We start from the raw sequence: 22833 nt of genomic DNA, 5'->3' as shown, positions 1-22833 counted from the left end.
TACTGTCCCCCCTGCTTGTGCTATCTAGCTCTGTCAAATAAATAAATAAAAATCTTTAAAAAACAAAATGCTAACGGAGGTAGACTGCCATATAGAAACTGCCTTTTACTTTGTTTCCTCTCCTGCTTCAGAGCACCACTGTTGGACAGACAGGAAAGAGCAGTGAGGTATTTGGAAGTTGGCATGTTTCCAAGGCACTGCATTGGGTCATATTTTTTAACACAGTATTGTAAGTTTTTCATTTTAAGATTTTTTTCTGATAATAATTATACTTTTTCCTCTATTATCTAAACTTCCAATAAAGAAACTAAAATCACTAGTAATCTATCCAGAGAGAATGGTCAACATTTTAGTATTATTTGCTACTAGTCTTTTTTTCTATTTTTAGCATATTTGATCATTCTATAGAAATTTTATGTCCTGGTTTTTCCCTCTGTGGGCTGTTTCGTAGTTCTTTAAAATTTCTCATAAACCATTGTCAGTGGCTGCACAAAATTTCTTTAAAAAAAAAAATCTTCAATGGTCTTCTCTGATTCCAGATAAAATCTGGTAAAAGGTTATTATATATTTTAGTAAGAATTACATTAAAATTACCTAAAATCTCAACTACCATTAAACATTTTGATGTAAATATTCTGGTCTCTTCGTGTGTGTATACTTTTAAAATCTGGATCATAATTATATTTTCTATTCTGTGTTTAGAACATTTATAGCATTTTCCTCTGTTCTTAAAAGTCTAAGAACATGGCTCCATTATATTCCATATTCCATAATGTAATATGTTGAACATTTAAGTTGCTGGGAAATGCTTACTGTTGTAAATTAGGCTATAATGAATATATTTTGTTTACAGATCTTTGTGAAGATCTTCGAGTATTATCTTACATTAAAATTTCCCCATTAGACTGGAAAAGGTGGCACATGCAGAACATTGTTTTCAAAGTGAGATTATATAGTAATAATATTTCAGTGAGCTTAAATGTTTACATTTAACCTCAGTTCCCTAAGGGTTGCTCCTTTTGGATGGGTCTGCTTGGCTCCTGAAAATTCTACAGTCAGCCACAGTCCCCTTGAACTCTTAGCCTCTGATCCTTGTGGTGATGCTGTGTTCATAGTTGATTGCCTATGTTCTTATGAAGTAACAGATGAAAACGAAAGTATCAGCACTGTTTAGCTGCAAAATGCTGTTGTAGAGTAACTGGTAATGGATAAAAATGGGCATAAATGTGTATTTCTGATAATGTATGGCATGTAAGTACCCAACATACATCATTTAGCTCACAGGGCCAAAATGAAAGTAAGTCATCATGCAATATAGAGACTAGATCTAGAGAAATATATCAAATCTAACTTTAGGTTGCCGATTTTGAGGTAAACTGACTGATGGTCTTATGATTTAATGGGGTCTCTCACAATGCTTGATGCATTTTGGTGCATTTGATATCAGGTTCAAATTACTAATTTTCCAGAATCCTTGACTTCTTTATCTTGATGATGGAGAGACAAGAGACATTTACACATACCTGCTTTAGCTTCTTTCCCCTTAACTACCTACTTGGTGGGAGGGGCAGGAGCAGGGATTGGCTGGAGAAACAAGATGTAGTGTTAAAGTTTACACGTAACAACTTGTCATATTTGGCTTAATTGAGGTTTTGCAGCCTACAGCAGTAATTCTCGTTCCAGACATGTCCCTACATATCTTTGCTCCTTCCTTTCCTATCACTTCCTTTTAAAAATCACTTCATTACCGCTGTATCTCCTCTTTCTGCCTAAAAGATCTACTCTTTGGCGTAAAATTTCCCCCAGCCAGGTGACCAGTCTTCTTTATATCAGCCTGGGGTGCATTTTAAAACTTAAATGAACTTAATTTAAAAACGAAAATAAAATACATTGTTAAAAGCTGGTATTTGTTAAGGCTGTGTTAGTGCTGTAATTTTTGTTTTATAGGTCCTAAGGGAAAGTTTATGTGTACCTCTAAAATTTAAAAAATACACAGTGACTTTAAAATTTGTCACTGTGCACTTGGTTTTTTTCTGTAAGTAATCTTTCCTAACCTTTTTAGGTTATACCTTTTAGCAGTTAACACCTGTAATTGCCTGTTTTTAAGATTTTGAACAATACAGGCTTTTTCATGCTCAAGTTTTGCACTCTGAGATAAAAATAACTTGTAAATTTTGCCAAAAAACTGGTCAGCTGTAGTTAGTTGCTTGTCATATGACAAATGGACTTGTGGAGCCATGTAATCTCTACAAATACTTTGCTTAAAATATATATACCCCCATACTTGATATCACATATATTAAGGATATTTGATTCCTTCGCATACTGTGTTCTAACTATGGAAATAATTTAAATTTCTTTCTTTGCAGTAGTTTCCCAAAATGATGTAATTACTTAAAAGCACTATCAAGAACAATGGAACTTAATTGATTGCATTATTTTGAGGCATCTTTTATTAAGATAAAATTTTAAATGCCCAAATGCCACTACTCCTAAGTTTGGGTGACTAAAAAATAGAAGTACATACATAACACACTACCTCACGCTGTCCTTCCCAAAACAGGCTGGGTTATATCTATTTGATTTATACACTGGGACTTTTTCCTGCTGTTTCCCATCAACCTTAATTGTGAAAAATGGTGCCATGTTGCCCTCTTGATATTATTTTGGAGATCAGTGAGGTCTTAAAGCATCCAGATGCATACAGTTCTACACATATCTGTAGAATTAGCTCACTAAGGTCTGCTCGGCAATATTTTTAATTGACTTACGTGTTCTGTGGGAAAAGAAGAATCGTAAAAAGTCTTTGCAGTTGCATTCCTCTCTTCACTGGGCTCTCCCTTGGGATCTGGATGGATACTCGAGTTATTCAAAGTGTCAGCAACTCTGTTAATGCTGGTAGTATCTGGTTGACAAAGAGGAAATGGCAACAACTGAATTTTATTCTCCAGGCACTCATTTTAGTGACTGAACTTGTTTTTCTCTGATCCTATCTATGCTTTTCTATTTAAAAAGCAACAATTTCTATTTTGTTTTTACTTTGAACATTTTGTAGTCTTCGTTGACTTTGCTCAATATACATTAGGCATTTCATTTCAGAAAACATAATTTTATTGCTACTTTCTAAAACGTGCTGGTTCCACACTAAAATGAGTGAAATGGTATAAATATCTTCTAAAACAGAATAACTTCCATAAAGTGTTACCTTAATTCCCCTGGTTATTGCATTGCCACAGATGTAAACATACTAAGTGAGCCATCTTAACAGTTAAGATTGACGGGAAAAAGTCTGAACCAACTACAAGATTTATAAAATATAAAACCGGCCACAGTAAGACACACAACAAACGGGCTGACTAGTAGGGGTCACTGGAACTTAATAAGTAGATAAAAATGATTTAGAGAAACATGTCAGCTTTGAAGGTTAAAAGATACTTGTATCTTTTATGAGTGGATATTTTACAAGTTGAATTTCTACAGAATTTTAGATCTCCCCTTCCATCCTTACTTATTTATATCATTGAGATTTAACTTACAAGAAAGGCCTTGTGAGAAAACGGTAAACACGAGACCAGTACCTTAACAGCACTTGCCTCACTGCAGCATTCAACAGGTTCAAGATGAATGCACTCTGAAGTTAATACATTTTATTTTATTAGGAAAATTATAGTGTGCAAAATGAGGTTTTACAGTATTTTGGTGGTTTCTATTTTTCCCTGCATTACCTCTCCATTTATGCTAGTAAACCTGATATGCTTATTTTGCTTTTAATTCCCAATTTTTCTCTTCAAAGTTCTATCAATTGCCTTTTTTTAAAGAATCCGGTAGCTCTGAGGGCTATTCAGAGCTTTCTTGTAATCTGCATTTCTTTAGTGGGTCTAAAAGCACACTGTTAAAGTTCCTTTAAAATCTAAGAATATCTTTAATAACCTCAATAACTTTCACTATGAGATTGCTTTTAGTAGAGCAAACTTTTTTCATGATAATCTTAAACTGTTGTTCATTGTTCAAGTTACATCTGTACAGCATTTGTATGTGATACGTAGTATATTTCTATTTCCAAATATTTTTGGTGGGAAAAATTTCAAACACAAAAATAGAGTATGAACTTAGGACCATCACCCAGCTTAAACACCCATCAATGTTAAGTCCTATGTATTCATCCATTTACCTCTCCCCCTATTTTTTACTCTAGAATATTTTTATAAAGCAAAACTTTGGACACTTATTTCATGTGGTGGTTAGAATACACTATTCTCTGAAATGTTGGATATCTGAATGTTTTAATGTTGGTACATAACTAAGGGATCCCGTTTAAAGTGTTTGAGTTACAAATATCAATGATATGAAATGTATTAATGTTACACCTCAACAGTGCTTATAAAATGAAGAAAGCTGGATTCTAGTGCTGGTGAAGGGAAGCTAGAAGTAGACAAATCAAGGAAAGAGGGAGAAAATTGGGAGAAGAAAATAAGGGAAGTTTTTCAGTATAGAATGAAAAGGAATAAACGTGCCCACCGGCAGAAGCCTTAACAACTGCGAGACTCCAATTAGATAGTTGCTAATTTAAAATTAATGACCTAGACCTGTGGTTGTTTCTGCTATTTCCAGTTTCTTGGTGAAATTTTTTTAAATTTCCAGTATGCATTTGCACGTGTTGCTATTAGCGGCTCAGATTTAGGCGAAAAGAAATCCCCTCATTTAAATAAAACCTTTCCTACTTTTACATATATACATGTATAGAGTATCTTAGGTTTAGGTAAAAAAAAAATACATTTTAAATGGTTTCATTTTAAACATAAACAGCCCCTTTATCAGGAATAAGGAGTAGAAATTCAAATTTTAAAAGAAAACATAAACATTGTTTTCTTACCTGGTCCAATATCCTTCTTGATATCATCATCATCGTTTTTACAAAGTGTCATTGAAACCATATTTTTGTTTTCTGATGGGCCTACTGGTCTCTCCTTCAACAAAGGAATGCTAGAAGTTGAAGTGCTCAGTGTTTGACTTTTAGTTTGATTTACTTTTGACCAAGGACTAGGGTCTAAGAAATTCACATATACTGGAATTTTCTCAGTTTTTTTATCTGAAGTTGAAAGATCAAAGGCTGACCTTCCACTTCTGTTTACTAAATCTCCAGATGGCTTTATGTGAAATGAACATGATTCTTCCAGCTGTCCTTCACTGTAAATTTTTCCTGAAACGATGTCATTTAATGACTCTGTTTTCTCTGTATTATCTAACAATGAATGCTGTCTTTCATTGACATTCACAAAAAGGAAGAGGTCATTTTTTGTGGCGTCAGTTACCTGATTCTCATCAATCTGACTCTCTTTATTAGAAAACTGTATTTCTGTGGAAGTTTGCGTAGGAACAGCAGTTTTCATGTCTTTTGCTTGTGATGTATGTATATTCTCATTTTTAACTTGAAGATGGGAAGTGGTTGCACTGTTTCCTAAATATCCCAAACAGTTCTTCAGTTGACTAGTGTGCATCTCATTCAGATTTTTCCATATAGTTCTTTCACTAGGGCTGGAGTTGGGTTTCACCAACATAGGCATAATATTAACATTTTTATCTGAATTCTTAAGTACTTTCAAATTCTCACTGAAAGCAGCCGATGAAATAGGGTGGTTAGTTGCTGTATCAGAGGGAATAGTTAGTTCAGGTTTCTCTGAAGTATTACTACAGATCTGCTGAAAAACTGAAGTTTGTTTAAATGGCAATACACTGCACTCACTTTTTTTATTTAACAGTTGCATCTGGTTTATTTTACATTGTTTATCATCTAACATAACATTACTTGACTCCTGTAAACTGTATTTCTGACACTGAACAGCATTCTTTTTTACGTTGAGAGATGAATCCAGATCTGCTTTGGTTTGGTCACTATTTGTAAGTTCCTTCTCTGTGGCATTTTCTTGAATCCCTGGAAGCAATCTGAATTGTATGAATGGTTCATCTTCAGAAACATCTTTCTTTTGATTTGTATGGTGAGCCATCATCTCACTTAATATACTGTTAGATGATCTGTTATTTTCAACCTCCAGATGGACATCTGCATGGTGAAGATCGAATCCTTCAGTTCTTTCTAGGCGTATCTTTTCTGTTTCTATTGATCTATCTACCACTAAAAAAGAATTGTTTGGTGACTTAAATTCTGTACATCCATTGTCTTTTCCCGAACCCACCTTGTCTTTTATTTCTGAAGTAACTGCTTTTCTAAAGTCAGTAACATTCAAGGTTTGTCCTTGACTAATTAGTTCTTTTTCTGTGCCAAGGGTTTTGCTTAGGGAGATTTCACTCTGATTTTTATCCTGAGATATAGCAGGATCAGTTTCATTCTTTGAGCTTTTTTCAAAAAGCTGTAAATCTGTCATGATGAGAACACAGTATTTTTATATTATACACTAAAACCTGCTTTTATAAGACATAATGTATTACCTATTTATGTAAAAACATATTTAGCCTTAAATATTTCATTGGCCATTACACAAACATTATGATACCAATTTTACGAAATACTGAGTTCCCTTGGTCATAATATATATTTAGCGTGCTAAATATTTGGCTCTACTCCTATTAAATTTTTATTTCATAACAGCAAAAGTATTTTTGGTTTAAAAAGAGGGAAGTAAGTTGAGGGTATTAGGAAATGGTTTTTAGTTTTCTAGTCTGTTACACTTCCTTTTGAGCATGCAGTACAATTCCATGTAAACACACAGTCGAGTAAATAAAAATGAATTTATCCTAACAAGTTAGACTCTAATTTCTATTACTACTGTCAAACAAATATTTAACCAAGGAAATCTGAAGATCTAATTGGTTTTATTAAATGATTCATTGAATCAGCATCCTATCTAGCAAAGAGAAAAGATCCCCAACGAGCTACGGAAAAAAAGGAAAGGTTTTTAAAGGTAGTGAATGAGTGGAAAAAGGAAATTATTAGCAAAGAATACATTGTTTTAGGCAAGGTCGCCCTCCTAAGGGGAAAGGAAGAGGTCTATCAATGGATTTCTTATTGCCGACCAGGAAATTCCAGGTTGACTGATTAAAGGTTACATTCCTGGGGTTGAAGCTGCAGTTTGGTTAGGTATTAAGTTTTGGTTTGCTGACATGAGGTTCTTAACACGAGAGACTCCATTTTAGGCCTGTGGTTTTCTTTTTAAACTACAGGATCCAGAATTGCTAGCTGTTTCTTCAAGACAATCATCACTTTTTATTCATTACCTTCTAAGTATTTTAAAGTTTGGGGATACTTTTGGGCAAATGTATAAAATACTTAAGACACATATTTTATTCATCTGGGTTTTAACCATAGATTTCAAAATTTCCATACGGTTAAAATTTAGAATACAAAATTCAGGACTTGAAGGGCTTTAGTCCATTCATTCTCTCTACAACGTCTCCACCAAGTGGTTGTTCAGCCTAGGTTTGAAAACTTTCATACAATTAAGTTTATGGTGTTTATAAACAATTCTTTTTCAAGATGGACAAATTAGTAAATTATTTCAATGGTTACAGAAAGGCCATCTGAACTAAGAAAAGTGCTCTAGGTCTGATACCAGAAGGTTATTCGTATCCCAGAGAACACACTCCACAAAGCAGTGAATGCAGAAAACAGTGCAAAAAGCCATGGAGTAAATGATAAGACAGAAACAGAATTTTCCCCAAAAATACTGACTGTAAAGAATAGCTCAAAAGAGGCCTGTCTTAAGACATATACAAATGAAAAAGTGTTTCTTCAAATATAGTACAGGATTCTCAAAGCAAAGACTGTAACTGATATTCCCCTAAATTCCATAGATGGCCTAGCACAGCACTTTGACAGATCCTTTATTTTGGGCGGGGGGGTGCTCAATATATAAAATTAGAAAATAGCAATAAGCTGGTTACCTTCTATAATGACTTCTATAAATGGACCTTCTTTCTTCTCCTTTTCTCTGTAGTTAGTATCTGAACAAAAACTCAAAGTATCTTTCTTTATTCCTTGCCCAGAATTGTATTTCTGTATGATGATGTTTTCTGATTTTTCCATTGACATTTCACTGTTTTTAGTATTTACTTCTGGAATATTCTAATGTAAAATGGAAAAAAATACCTTTAATGTAAAACATATTGTTAAGTAGTACAAGACATCTGAACAAATTCTGCTGATGAAAGAATCTGTGTTTCAGGTCAACCATTCAGCAATTTCTATTTGAAAGCCAAATGACTTGCTAAATTTAATATACTACTCTTTGTAACAAGATCACTTTAACCTCATTTTGTATAGTTTATCATATTTAAACAAAATTGAGACCCTTTGAGGTTTTCAACATGCATTCCACATTATTATGTAATCTCACACATTATATGTAATAAAATACCACTCTTTTATTAAAAGCAAGGTAGTCGTGGCTAGCGAATTGTTTTAAGTATTTGGTATTTTTATGTATCTTTAAAATAGTGAATCAATTCAACATCCTTTTATTCCCTATACATATTCAGCACATACTCCATGGAAACACTGCACTAAGCTTTTGGATACAATGATGAGCAACCTACAGACCCTAGCATCAAAAAACAATCCAGGAGGAAGATAGGAAAAGAATCTAGATGAGGATAAGGAGGCACTCCAGGGAAAACAAATGGCATATACAGATGCTAAATGCAAGCAAGATTATAGTCTTTCCATGGAACTACTAAGGATTTATTTCAGCTAGAGCTTACATTCCTGGGAGAATGGAGAGAGATGATGCTTGAGGTAAGCTACGCCCAGGTCATTAAGGGCCAAATACAGCATGTGGAGGAGTTCCAAGAATACCATGAGAAGTCACTGAAGGGTTTTAGACAAGGTAATAAACATGATCTGATTGGAAAGACCATTCTGGCTGCAGCATCAAGAATAGATTAATGTTTTCTAAACTTCATTGATTAAAACCTGCAATGAGAAATAAATGTTCTACAACACAGCACACCAAATATCTACTCTTAATGAGATTACATTGTTTTCTGTGCTACTTTATTTCATTTTTTAAAGAATGCTGGTCACAGACCACTAAACTAATTTCCATGAACCACTAATAGGCTGCACCTAGAAGTCTGAAAAATACTGAATTAAAGGGAGACAGCACGAGGCAGAGAGATGCATCAGAAGAGTGTCATAGTGCCATAGTCGAGGCGATACCATTAGAGATGAAGAACTGAATAGATACACGAATTATTTATGAGCTAATAAACAGGACTTGATGAATGATAGGATGTGAAAGAGAGTCAAGATTGATTCACAGACTTCAGGTTAGGTATGTAGGTGACTGGTGGATGTTATTTACTCAACTAGAAAACAGGAGTAGTAGCAGGTGTGGATGAAAATGTCATGGGTTGTTTGAACCTGCTTAGTGTGAAAAGTTAGTAAGATAATAAGGTGGAGATGTCTAATGAACATCCAGATTTATGAATCCGGAGCTTATGAGAAAATTTACCTGGAAATGTAAATTTGAAAATCATTGGTAGACTGATGGCAACTGAAGATGTTCAAGCTGATGAGACTAGTGAGAGTATATTTTGTGGGAAAAAAGAGGGTAAAGGATAAAATGCTAATGAAATCCACAGATGAGGCAGAAAAAGAGAAACTTGCAAAGGAAAAATCTGCAAAGGAGAATGACAAAAACAGTATGGTAGTTACCAGGAGCTTTGTAGTCTTGGATAAATACGGGTTCAAATCCTGGTTTCAGTACTTACTAAGTGTGAAATCTTAGAAGAAGATATTAGTTACCTATTGCTGTGTAACAAATTACCCAAACTTAGTGGTATGAAACAGCAAATATTTATTATGCCATAGTTTCAATGAATCAGGAATTCATTAATGACTTGGCTTGATGACTCAGGGTCCCTCATGAGGTTCTAGGCAAGCTATCATTACTGGAAGCCTTAACTGGGGCTGGAGGGTCTGCTTCTAAAAAGCTCACTCAATGGCTGGCAGTTGGTGCTGGCTGTTGGGTGGGGTGCCTAAGTTCTCTTCTATGTGGCCTTTCTTCCCCTAGGGCCTCTCTTCACAATGTGGCATCTCTAGCAAATAGCCTGGACCTTGCATGGGCTCAGAGAAAGAGGCACAGAAAGACTGAGTGGTGTCTCTAAGTGGTGCATCTAAGACAGAAACAACAGTCATCTTAAAACCTAATCTCAGAAGTGATATCATACCACTTTTGCTGTATTTTATTAATTAGAAACAAGTCACTAAATTCAGCTCAGACTCGGGGAGAAGATTACAAAAGAACACTAATAAATGGAGTAGGAATCACTTGGGGCTGTCTTAGAGTCTGCCTACAATACTTAAAACACTGTATAGGCTTAACAGCAAGATTAAACATATTAAAACAAAAGATCATTGGACTTCAGGGCACAGAACAATAGAAAATCCCAATAGGAGAAGACAGAGAAAAAAGACTGAAAACAATGTGCAGCACCTGATAACCTGGGGGACACTATCAAGCAGTTTAATGTATGTGTAGTTGAAGTCCCATAAAAGGAGAGGAATGAGACAGAAAAAAAATCTTTGAAGAAGTAATGACCAAAAATTCACCAAATTTGATGAAAACTATCATTCCACAGATTCACAAATCATTCAATAAATCCTAAGCAAAATATGCAATGCAAGCAACAATGGAACAGCATCTTTAAATGAATTAAAGAAAAAACTGGCCATCTAGAATTTTATATCCAGTGAAAATACCCTTTAAAAATTAAGGAGAAATAACCACTTTTCCAGACAAAAGCTGAAGAATTCCTCACCAGATGTCCACACACATGTGCACGCTTACACACACATGCACAAATAAAGGAAATTCTTCAAGCTGAAGTAATAGGATACCAGCTAGAAACCTGGATCTACACAAGCAAATAAAGAGTGCCTGAAATGGCAAATATGAGTGAATGTAAAAGACGTTTTCTCTAATTCTTCATTTTCTTAACCAGGTAATTAACAATTTAAAATAAAATAAATAACAATATATGGTGGAGTTGATAACATATGTAAAAGTAAAGTGTTTTATAAAAATACCACAAAAATCAGGAAGCAGAAAATGAGAATATAGTATTGTAAGCTTCTTACTAATCAGAGAATTTGACATAATATTATTTAAAAGCAGACTATGATCAATTACTCTAGAAAAGCACTTGGCAAACTATGGCCAGTGGGCCAACTCCAGCCTACTGTTTTCGGAAATATACTTTTATTGGTACACAACCATGCCCATTTATGAATGAATAATTCATAAATGCCACTGAACTGCACACATAAAAATAGTTTAAGTAGTGAATTTTACGTATATTTTACCAGAAAAAAAAAAAAATGCAAGAAACAGTTCTCAAAGAGAAAATAAAAGACTTCTTCATGTCATTACTCAACATAAAGGAATTATGAATATTCCCATTAGAAAAAGTCACAGGATTGAAAAGGACATGTAATGCAAGCACTAATCATAAAAGATGGAATAGCTGTATTAATATTATACAAAATAGATTTCAAGACAAGAAATATTACTAGGAAAAATAAAGATATTTCATAATGATAAAAGGATCAATTAATCAGGAAGTCATAACAATCATAAATGTATATACACCTAATAACAGAGCTTAAAAACACATGAGGCAAAAACTGAGAGAACTGAAAAAAGAAAGATAAATTCACAGTTATAATTAAAGATTTCAATAGTCTTCTCCCACTAATTGATAGAACAAGTATACAAAAAATTCAGTAGGGATAGAAAAGACTTGAACAACATTATCAACCAACCTGATCTGACATTTATAAAACATTCAACCAACCAATAACAGAATACACATTCTTTTCAAGGGCACATGAAATATTCACCAAGACGGGCGCCTGGGTGGCTCAGTCAGCTAAACGTCTGCCTGCAGCTCAGGTCATGATCTCAGGGATCGAGTCCTGCATCTCTGGGATGAGTCCTGTGTCTCTCTTAGGCTCCCCGTTTAGCAGGGAGTCTGCTTCTCCCTTCTGCCTCTGCCCCTCCCCCCACTTGTGTGCATTCTCTCTCTCTTAAATAAATAAATAAAATCTTTTTAAAAAAGAAAAAAAAAGAAATATTCACCAAGATAGATAATGGGCTTGGCTAAAAAACAAGTCTTTTTTAAAAGGATATTTATATTTAAAAGGATATATTTATATTTAAAAGGAATAAAGTCTTATAGAAAATGTTCTCTGACCACAACTAAATTATATTGGAAATCACTAACAGAAAGATATTTGGAAAATTCTCAAATACTTGGAAATTAAACAACAGTTATAGATGATACCCATATGGTTTATGCCCATACCAATGGATCAAGGAAAACCTTACAAAAGGAATTCTAAAATATGAATAAGGATGGAAACACTACATATCAGAATTTGTGGAATGAAGCTGTAACAATGCTTTGAGGAAAATTTATAGCTTTATATGCTTATATTAGAAAAGAAAGACCAATAATCAATGATCTAAGTTTCCAAATTAAGCAGCTAGAAAAAGCATATCAAATCCAAAGTATGATGAAGGAAATAAGTTAATAGCAAAAGCCAGTGAAATAGTAAATTAACAAAAATGAGAAGGAAATCAATGAAGTCAAAACCTGGTTCTGTGAAAAGACCAATAAAATTGAAAATCTAGCTAAATTAATGAGAGAGAGAGAGAGGAAGAAGAAAAAGGAGGAAGAGGAGTGGGAAGAAGAAGAAAGACAGGACAATACAAATGAAAAAGAAGAAATCAATACAGATCCTAGAGAGGAATGTAATAATAAAGGAATATCACGAGCAACTCTCTGACAACTCAGATGAAAAGGACAAGTTCCCGGAGAGACAAAAATTACCAAAAATGACTGTGGTGTAAGTCTCTAAGACTACCCCCTGGTTCCGTGACTTGCTAGGAAGGTCAAAGGACTCAGTATACAGTTGTACTAATGACTAAGATTTATTACAGCAAAAGAATACAAAGCAAAAACAGCACAGGGAAAATGCATATCAGGGTGGAGTCTGCAGCAACCCAGGTGCAAACTTTCAAGAGTCCCATCCCAGTGGAATCACACAGGAAATGCTTAATTCCTGCAGCAGTGAATTGTGACAAAAAGCGTGAATTTTCATCCACCAGGTAAGCTCATCAGAGATTCAGTGCTCAAGGGTTTTTTGGGTGCTGGTCATTCAGGCACTATCTGCCTAGCATGCACTAGAACTCCAGACTCCCAGTAAGAAAACAGATGTTCAGATAAACCACAATGTTTGACTAACAGTTTAGGCACAGTGAGCCACTCCTGGCAGTTAGGTAATGATGGGGAACCTTCTCCAGATCCAAGTTTCCAGGTATCAGTCAAGGGCCAACTTTATAAGCAGGCCTTTCTAAGGAGAGCATTCACAGGCCTCTCTGTTAATTATTTTCTTCTGCACACCAACACAGGAAGAAATAGAGTGAGCTGCCCTATAAATAATACTGAATTTGTTATTAAAAATATTCCCACAAAGAAAAAGCATAGATAGCTTCACTGGCAAATTCTATCTAATATTTAGTAAAGAATACCAATTCTACACAATACTCTTTCAGGAGGAGGGAACACATTCTAACTCATCTTATGAAGTCATTATTACTCTGATATGAAAACCAGACCAAAAGAATACAAAGAAAGAACAAACAAAACCTACAGATCAGTATTCCTAATCAATGCAAAATCCTTAACATAGCATTAGCAAATTACATCCAGCCATTTATAAAAAAGAAAATACATATTTCAGGAATGCAAGGTTATTTTAAATTTGTAAATCAGTTACTGTAATTAATTGGTTAATAACCACATATTAAAAGGAATAAAGAAAAAAATTATCTCAATTAATACAGAAAAACCATTTCACAAAACTTAATACCCTTTCATGATAAAAACTCAGCAAACTAGGAACAGAAGGAAACTTCCTCAATCTGAAAACATATACAAAAAACCTATAGTTAACATCATATGAAATGGTAAAAGACTAAAAATTCTCCATCTGAAATGGAGGAATAAGGCAAGCAAGTCCACTGTCACAACTTTCATTCGACATTGTACTAGAGGGTTTTAGCTACTGTACTAAATTGAGAAAAAAGTTAAATTCATACAAGCAGAAGGAAATAAAACTTCCTTAAATTCACAGATGACATGATAATGTACACAGAAAACCCAAAAATTAGGGGAAAAAAAACCCCTACCATTACAATAAATTTTAAAAGGTAACAGGATACAAGGTCAATGTATAAAAATCAAATTTTACTTCTATATACTAGCAAGAAACAATTAGAAAAATTAACTTTTAAAATACTGTTTATAATAGGATTCTAAAACATGAAATATTCAAGGATAAATTTCACAAAACATTTTAAAGACTTACACGATCAAAATTACAAAACATTTCTGAGAAAGATACTAAAGAATGTCTAAATAAATGTAAAGATATACCATGTTCATGAATTGGAGGACTCAATATTAAGATGTCAATTCTTCAGAAATTAATCTACAGATTCAACACAACCCAAAATCCCACAGACCTGTCTTTTAGAAATTGACAAACTGATTCTAAAAATTATCTGGAAATGCAAAGGACTTAGAATAGCCAAAACAATTTTGAAAAAGAAAAAAAAAAATTCAAGGACTTGCACTACCACATTTTAAGCCTTCTTACAAAGCTACAGTAATAAACACAGTGTTGTATACTGACTTAATGATAAACATATAATCAATGGAACATAATAAAAGAATTCAGAAATAGATCCACACATATATTAGTCAACTAATTTTCAAAGAACATACCAAGGTGCAATGAGAGAAAAAAGGTCTTTTTAAAAAAATGTGTGTATTGGAACAACTGGAAATCCATGTCCAAAAAATGACCCTCAATCTTTATATCATACTGTACACAAAAATTAACTGAAAATGTATCACAGACTACATGCTATACTCATTTTTTAGAAGTTGAGACACTGAAAATACAAAGCAGAGAGAAAATCATCAATAATAGTCCTAATTTCTTTAAATTTTCTACCCCCCAAACACTTGAACTTTACCTGGAACTTCTTGTCTTCCTCAAACTTCTTCTGATGACATAATTCATTGTAATGTTCTTGTAACTTAATATGAGTTTCTTTAAGTGATGATAACTCATTTTTAATTTCATTAATTTCTCCATTAAGTTCGTCAACCTAACATAAAATTTAACCAAAATGAACAGTTATGTAAATGTGTTTTGTATGGGGGCGCCTAGGTGGTTCAGTCAGTTGAGCATCAGACTCTTGGTTTCAGCTCAGGTCATGATCTCAGAGTCATGAGATTAAGCCCTGGGTTAGCCTCTGCACTCAGCAGGGAGTCAGCTTGAGATTCTCTCCCTTTCCCTCTGCCCCCCCCCCCCCGCTGCTCTCGTGCTCTCTCTCTCTCAAATAAATAAATCTATCTTTTAAAAAAATGTTTTGTATGAAGATATTTTATTAATACAAGCTTTTAGAAATAGTAAAAAAATAAAAATGATCCCAAAGTAATTACTAATATTGAGAGCTACCATTTATTGAATTGGGCTGAGTACTTAATAAGTATAATTTCATACTCATAAAAATCCCCAATTTACAGGTGAGAAAGGTGAGGCTCACATATGTTTAAGTAATTTGCCAAGATCAGGTGGATATAGTCGGGATCCAAACCCAAAGCTAAATATATGGGTTGTATTCTTAACTACTACATTAACCGACCTCTTGTTACAAATGAAAAATTATTATTTTTAAAATTCTCTAAAAGTTACACCTTCATTACTTTCTTGAAGTTTTATTTTCTTGTTGCAAATCAGACATACAGATCTTAACTCAACTGACTGACGAGTATTGAGCACTAAGTAGTGCAAAAATAACTGACACTTCAGCCTAATATTTACGTCTATAAATGGGGCTTTCACTGGCTATTTAAAATCTCATAATCTTTTTCTTGGGGGAGTACTCTTTCTTGGGAACCTCAAATATAAGACAAAGTTAAGTGCCACCGAGTCCCTGTAGAGGCTAACAGACATGAACTCACCTATTACTTTCCCTTCATCTCATCTATTTTTAACCTTTTAAAGATCTACCTGTGCAAGGTCCTTCTTTTCCAAGGCTCAACTCTCCATGAATTTTTTTATCCCATCCTTTCCTATCCCCCTCAAGGCCTAGTTCTAGCACTAATCTTTTCTCTGTTGCTTATTCACAATCCTTCCCACTATACCAGCATGTTCTCTTCAGTCTTACAAATAGAACTAGAACAAACAAACCTTACAAAAAGAATATGCTCTTCTGACAGCCTTAACTCATTTTTCTCCTTGACCCAATTACTGTCTCTCTCCTTTTTTTTTTTTAAGATTTATTTTAGAGAGAGGAGAGAGTGTCCATAGGTTGGGGGAGGGGCAGAAGGAGAGAATCTTCGAGCAGAATCCCCACTGAGAGTGTTGCATGACGCGGGGCTCAATCTCACAACCCTGAGATCATGAACTGAGCTGATACCAAGAGTTGGACACTTAACGAACTGAGCCACCAGGCGCCCCTCCCACTTCCTTAATATAAAAGTCCACACTTGACTACTTTCAAATTCTAACTTCCCATCACTCCTTAACAACCTGACTCGTGCCCTCACTGTTCTACAGATTTCCCCCCCACCCCACAGATTTAACCTGCAAATTAGCAAAAGGATTTTTCCCAAGTTTCATATCATTTAACAGCTCTGTAGCATGACTATGCTGACTACTTATTCTTGGAACAGCCTCTTTTCTTTGTTTTCATGGTATTACTCTTCCTTTATCCTCCTACCTTTCTCACTGTTCTTACCAGGCTCCCCCTCCCACCCTGCCCCAACACACACACACACCCTACTCTTTCTTTTTTTAGCCTTCTTCTATAGTTCTCCACTCCTTCAATAGATGATTATAACTATACCTTGAAATTTTATCTTTATGCTAATAAACCTTAAATCTGTATCTCATCTCCCAACTTCTCTCCTAAGATTAGATTCTTATTTCCAAATGCATAGTATGCATTTCAGGCTAGATGTCCTGCAGGCACTATACATTCAACAGCTTCCAAATTAAACACATTATTTTCATCTCCCAAATCTGCTTCTCCTTTCACATTTCTTATGTCAGTTAATGACATTATCATTCTACTAGTTATACTAATCTCAGAGTCATGTTTGACTCCTTTCTCCTTCTAATCTTTATTATATAAAAAATATCACTATCCTGGGCGCCTGGGTGGCTCAGTCGTTAAGCGTCTGCCTTCGGCTCAGGTCATGATCCCAGGGTCCTGGGATCGAGTCCCACATCGGGCTCCCTGCTCCGCGGGAAGCCTGCTTCTCCCTCTCCCATTCCCCCTGCTTGTGTTCCTGTTCTCGCTGTCTCTCTCTGTCATATAAATAAATAAAATCTTTTAAAATAAATAAATAAACAAATAAAAAATATCACTATCCTGACAATTCTACTTTTAAATGTTTTTTACATCTATTCCTCTTCTCTGTTCTCACTACTACTACCCTAATTCACACCCTCATGGGTTCAAGGTTAGATTATTTACAGTATTCTTGCTGGTCTCTCTCCATAAGGCCATCCTCCATACTGTTGTAAGAGTTATTTTTCTAAAACTCAGATCTGACTATGTCACTTCTCTGCTTTAATATTCTCAGTGGCTTTCCATTACTTATAAAATAAAATTCAACTTCCTTAGTAAGGAGCCTTTTGGAAGATGATCTCAACCTATTTTCCAATGTCACATTCCACATATCCTATGCTTTATTCAAATCAGACTGCTCATCACCCTTGAAAATGCAGTTTCACGCCTCCATGATTTTTCCCATTCTTTACTAAATGGAATGCCAACAAGATGGAAAGAGAAGTATAGGAAATGGGCACATATTGTTGGTGAAACCTTATTTATCTTTCGGGGCCAAACTAGTGTCATCTTTTCCCTAAAACTTTCTCCAACTTAGCTAAATGATAAGATTTATTTTGTTCTTTCACAGTAATTTGTTAATACTACTAAAACCACTCCATGCTATTGCAGTCAATTTCATAGTTATCTGTCCATTTGAATGTGAGCCCTTTATTGATCTTTGTATCTTAGGCATCTCTCAAAATCCAGTACCTAGAATAATGCCTAACACACAGTAGATGCTCAATAAATGGTGTGAATTAAATTCCTTTTGTGACCTGCCCTCTCCTCTAAATAATTTCTGAACATTCTCATTTATTGTCTTTTTGTCTATATATACCCATTACTATAGAACTAGTCAAATGAAAACAGATACACATACACTGTTTTGTAATATTTAAATGAATTTTAACTATACTCTCTAAAAATATTCACAAAATTTTATTTGTACAGTATCTCTTTCACTGTTTTTTGGGGAAATAGCCATTTGTATGATTCCATCTTATTTTTGTCTGTATCTTTTTAAGTTTTAAAAACCCATCTTAATCCAAACTCAGTAGGAATACTTTTACTGTTCTTCACTCAAGAATGGTGAAAAACTTACATAGAGATAGAAATACAATTAAAGAGTAGATCTGACCTCCCATTCAAGAAAACTCTTACATATAACCATAGCAGCTTTTTCTTTAAAAAAAAAAAAAAAAAAAAAGATTATTTGAGAGAGCGTGCGTAAGAGAGAGAGCATGAGCAGGGGGGAGGGGCAAGGGGAGAGGGAGAAGCAGACTCCCCACTGAGCAGGGAGCCTGATGGACTCAATCCCAGGACCCTGGGATCATGACCTGAGCTGAAGGCAGACACTTATTAACCGACTGAGCCACCCAGGCACCCTCAGCTTTTTCTTACTTAACTATATTCTCTTTAGTGCTAAAGCATATTGAAGTGAAATGACTGTAGAAGCTAAAAAATCCTAAGACAAAACCAATATCATACAAATTTATAGACTGAGGCCTCACCAGTGAAACTGAATGCATATTTTTCTTCATTCAATTGATTTTTTCCTTGTGGGAGGGGCATGGCTATGGTCTCAGGGAAAAATGAATTTTAATTTTCTGAGTGCAACTAATCTCTTTTTGGCATGGTTGACATATTTCAGTATATTCTCTTTTCACTTTACAGTTTTCCTTATCCTGACAGTACCATTTCCATGGTTTTTAAACATCGGGATTGAGAAGGAAGTGTTAGGATGCAATGTGAATTTGCTGAAGCTAAAATGAATATTACTATGCGTGTTGCTTAATAGTAAACTATAAAGATTAAGCATTTTTTAGTATTCTGATGCAAGTAACTACAAAATACTTTTTGAGATTTGGACAAATCTTAACTAAATTCATCAGTGAAGACTTGATCTTGCCAAAATACAAATTAAGGGAACATGTTAGCTGGGAATGAAGTGAAAACTCAAGAGTTACTTATATAACAATTTATATCAAAATTGTCTACAAGAAAATGTTTATCAAACTAGTATTTGGATATATATTAGTATAAAATATGTTACATTATTATAGTATTAGGAAAAATATAGCATAATTAGTATAATAGTCCAAAATATCATCTTTCCCAAAATATAGTTTTCATAAACTCATAGTGACTTTCTACTGTATTAATTCTTTTAAAAGAATTGAAAGGAAATGAAAATACATATTAAAATAGAATAATCAATTTTGGGGTCTACCAATCTTTAAAGTGAACCTTTATATTTTACAACTTTAATTTATACCATTTCATACTTTTATTATCTACTAAAATGAAAATTTAGTGTAAAATAAATGGATGTGGCTTAAGGAAACAGCTATGTTTATAACATATCAATTCTTTATGATAAAATGTTAATACCATAGAACTCAACTACTGTATACATGTTCTAAACATGGCTTTAATACAGCTCAACAAAACTGTTGAGGAAAGCTAATTAGATCAGGTAATAGTACCTCTATAATTATTTTAATCATTTTCTAAAATACTATGTAATTGTTCTATGAAAAGATAAATTTTTTTGTCACATATGGGAAGTCATTCAAATTATATATATCAATATTTATATTATTATAAATATACACACATGCAAATGTGTGATTTTTCATGCATGAAAGCATTATAGACAGTTTTATTAAATTTAGCTTTTCAACAGCATTTACTTCTTGGAAATACAAGTTCAAGAAGAATATGTGTCTGACTTTATTCCTATATTATTTTTGCAATATTTTCTTAGCATTTAATAGTTATTTTAAATGTCTACAACTACTTAAATTATTTTAATATTTTATTATTTAATAAACCTACATGCTTTTTCCAAGTTCCCAGTGCTTTCTCATGCTCATTTTGAAGATTAAGGAACTTTTCTTCATTTTCTTTTACCTTCTCCCTTTGCAGCTCATTATCTCTTTCAAGGGTCTGCAATAAAATTAATTATCCAAAAAATAATCAATACCACATTAATGAATTTTGATGTGTTTTATGTTGCTTGGACCTTTGCTTCTAACATGCTGAAAGTGCCATACAGATCAGTGATAATGTGCTATCTCAACAATAATTTTCATAAATTAACAGAAAGGTGCTTATAGTTTAGTTAACAGGAAATAGGGGGAGGTTATGAAAAAGAAATGGCTATAAAAGGGTATAAAAACATTGCCATTATTCAGTTTCACTGCATAAGTTTTAATGTCCTGAAAAAGTAATATAAAGTACAGCATTGAAAAATATGAAATGTAGCATAATCCAGCCTAACTCTACTACAAAATTTTAACTACCACAGAATATTTTTTCCATATCTGTTTATTTTAGAAATTAACTGGCTAGAAAACCCTTAAATACAATTTTAATTTTTAATTTCAAATTAACACTTTTTTAGTACAGCTTCAATATTTACCATATTAACTTATTACTTCATAAATTAACATAATATAATCACCACTACACCACCCTCCCCCCCAAAAAAACCTTTAAAAGTAAAATTACTGTTTTCTAAGACAAGGGTTTTAAAGTTATTAAATTATTGTCACCAATATTACTAGGTTTCTTCAATGTCTGCTGATAATCCAAGTAAACTTCTGTAAAAAGATAAATAGTTAAGAACTCTACCTACATGTCTAATACATCTGGAATTAAGTTCACTTGTTTATCATTATTAAAGTTATTTACATTCAGGGTAAACATTTCAAGCCACACAAAGGATACAGAAAGAAAGGTAACATGTCCTTCTATCAGCTCTCCAGTTCTCCTCCCCCAGAGGTAACCATTCTAACAGTTTCTTGCGTAGCCTTCCAGAAATTGTCTCTAAGCATACAAGTATATAAAATATATCTTTTTAAATACAGATGAGACCATACCATACATATCATGTTCTTCTGCAATCTGTTTTTTCTTAAAAAAAAAAAAAAAAAAGAGTAGTTCTTCCTTACTTTCCATACCATGAAGTACAGATCTATCTCATTTTAAAGGCTTCATAGTATTCCATCTATTTAAAGAGTTCTCAATTATATCTAGAATACCAATACGTAATGACGTAATTATGTAAAATTATGGAAATACCTAGTAAAAAGCATTTTACAGTTTTAACATTAAAATTCTCCTCTAGCACATAAAGAACATTATTGCACTTTGATAGCCTGCAATGAATACCTATTTTGCCTGCCTTTACTTCGAGATAATGTAAATATTTTTATAGAAGTCATGTGTTCTTCTTAATTTATAGGCAAATAATAGAGCAGTTTCTAAATATTTACAATGTGTTTATTTAATAGATGCTTACTATTTTAACATTTTAACTAATTCAGTATCTATACTGATAACACCATATTTTGGAAGATATACAAATCAAAGTTTAGAGGAGATGTGAGAGAATATACTACCATATCTATTTAATAATAATAAATAACCAAGAGTATTATGTTCTTAAACATATTAGATATGTCAATCATTTCCTGTCCAGACCCATACCCTCATCTAAAAGAAACTGCCTATATCAGATACTCTCATTTAAAAAAAAAATTTTTATTTATTTATTTGACAGAGGGACACAGCAAGAGAGGGAACACAAGCAGGGGGTAGTGGGAGAGGGAGAAGCAGGCTTCCCACTGACCAGAGAGCCCGATGCGGGGCTCCATCCCAGGACCCCGGGATCATGACCCAAGCTGAAGGCAGACGCTTAATGACTGAGCCACCCAGGCACCCCTCAGATACTCTGTTTCCACATTTTGGAGACTTTCCATCCTGCCATTATAATTTGGACCTATTGCTCTTTCAGTTTGCTACACTGATCAGGTGACCTCTGAGGATTTCCTTCCCTCTTCTGCAGTTGGTCTCTTGGTTCCTAAATCCTATTGTTTCCTCTTTCCTGGTTTATTCCCTTGTCTTGGTAAAGCAAACCTTCCATTACTTCTTGATAAAGGAGGCACAGATGGCACATTTTTTGAGGCCCTCCATGTCTGAAAATATCTTTTTTCTACCAACACATAACAATTCATTTGGCTGAATACAGTACAATTTTGCTTTAGAAATCAATTTCTTGGGGGTGTCTGGGTGGCTCGGTCAGTTGAGCTTCCAAATCTTGATTTTGGCTCAGGTCATGATCTCAGGGTCATGAGACTGAGCCCCATGTAGGGCTCCACACTCAGCGAGGAGTATCCTTGTTCCTCTTCCTCCCCCTCTACTCCCCCTCCTTCTCTGTCTCTCAGATAAATAAACAAAATGTTAAAAAAAAAAAATCAATGTCTCTCCAACCACTGAAGGCATGGTTCTATTATCTTCTATCTTCCAGCACTACCAGTGAGAAGCCTGAAGCCATTATGTTGCCGTTCTTATTCTTAATCCTTTATATGTGACCTAATTCTTTTTTCCACAGAGT

General features: G+C 34.1%; 1 protein-coding gene across 1 annotated transcript in view; it reads right to left on the bottom strand.

Moving 5' to 3' along the window:
- Positions 1 to 22833, bottom strand: part of CCDC73 (coiled-coil domain containing 73) — a 64640-nt gene that overhangs the window by 744 nt on the left and 41063 nt on the right. Inside the window, exons 7-11 of the mRNA XM_054512000.2 lie at positions 20271 to 20381; positions 15063 to 15197; positions 7900 to 8080; positions 4874 to 6376; positions 2772 to 2905 (exon numbers count right to left, since the gene is read on the bottom strand). Of these exons, the coding sequence (XP_054367975.2) occupies positions 2772 to 2905; positions 4874 to 6376; positions 7900 to 8080; positions 15063 to 15197; positions 20271 to 20381 (2064 nt within the window). The remainder of the gene's footprint in view (positions 1 to 2771; positions 2906 to 4873; positions 6377 to 7899; positions 8081 to 15062; positions 15198 to 20270; positions 20382 to 22833) is intronic.

The sequence above is a fragment of the Mirounga angustirostris genome, unplaced genomic scaffold (assembly GCF_029215605.1).
Source record: "Mirounga angustirostris isolate CCGP_5_RB_7025 unplaced genomic scaffold, mMirAng1.0.hap1 SCAF_13, whole genome shotgun sequence".
NCBI classification, from domain to species: domain Eukaryota; kingdom Metazoa; phylum Chordata; class Mammalia; order Carnivora; family Phocidae; genus Mirounga; species Mirounga angustirostris.
Note: the sequence above shows the minus strand (reverse complement) of the source record. Positions and strands in the feature narration are given on the sequence as shown.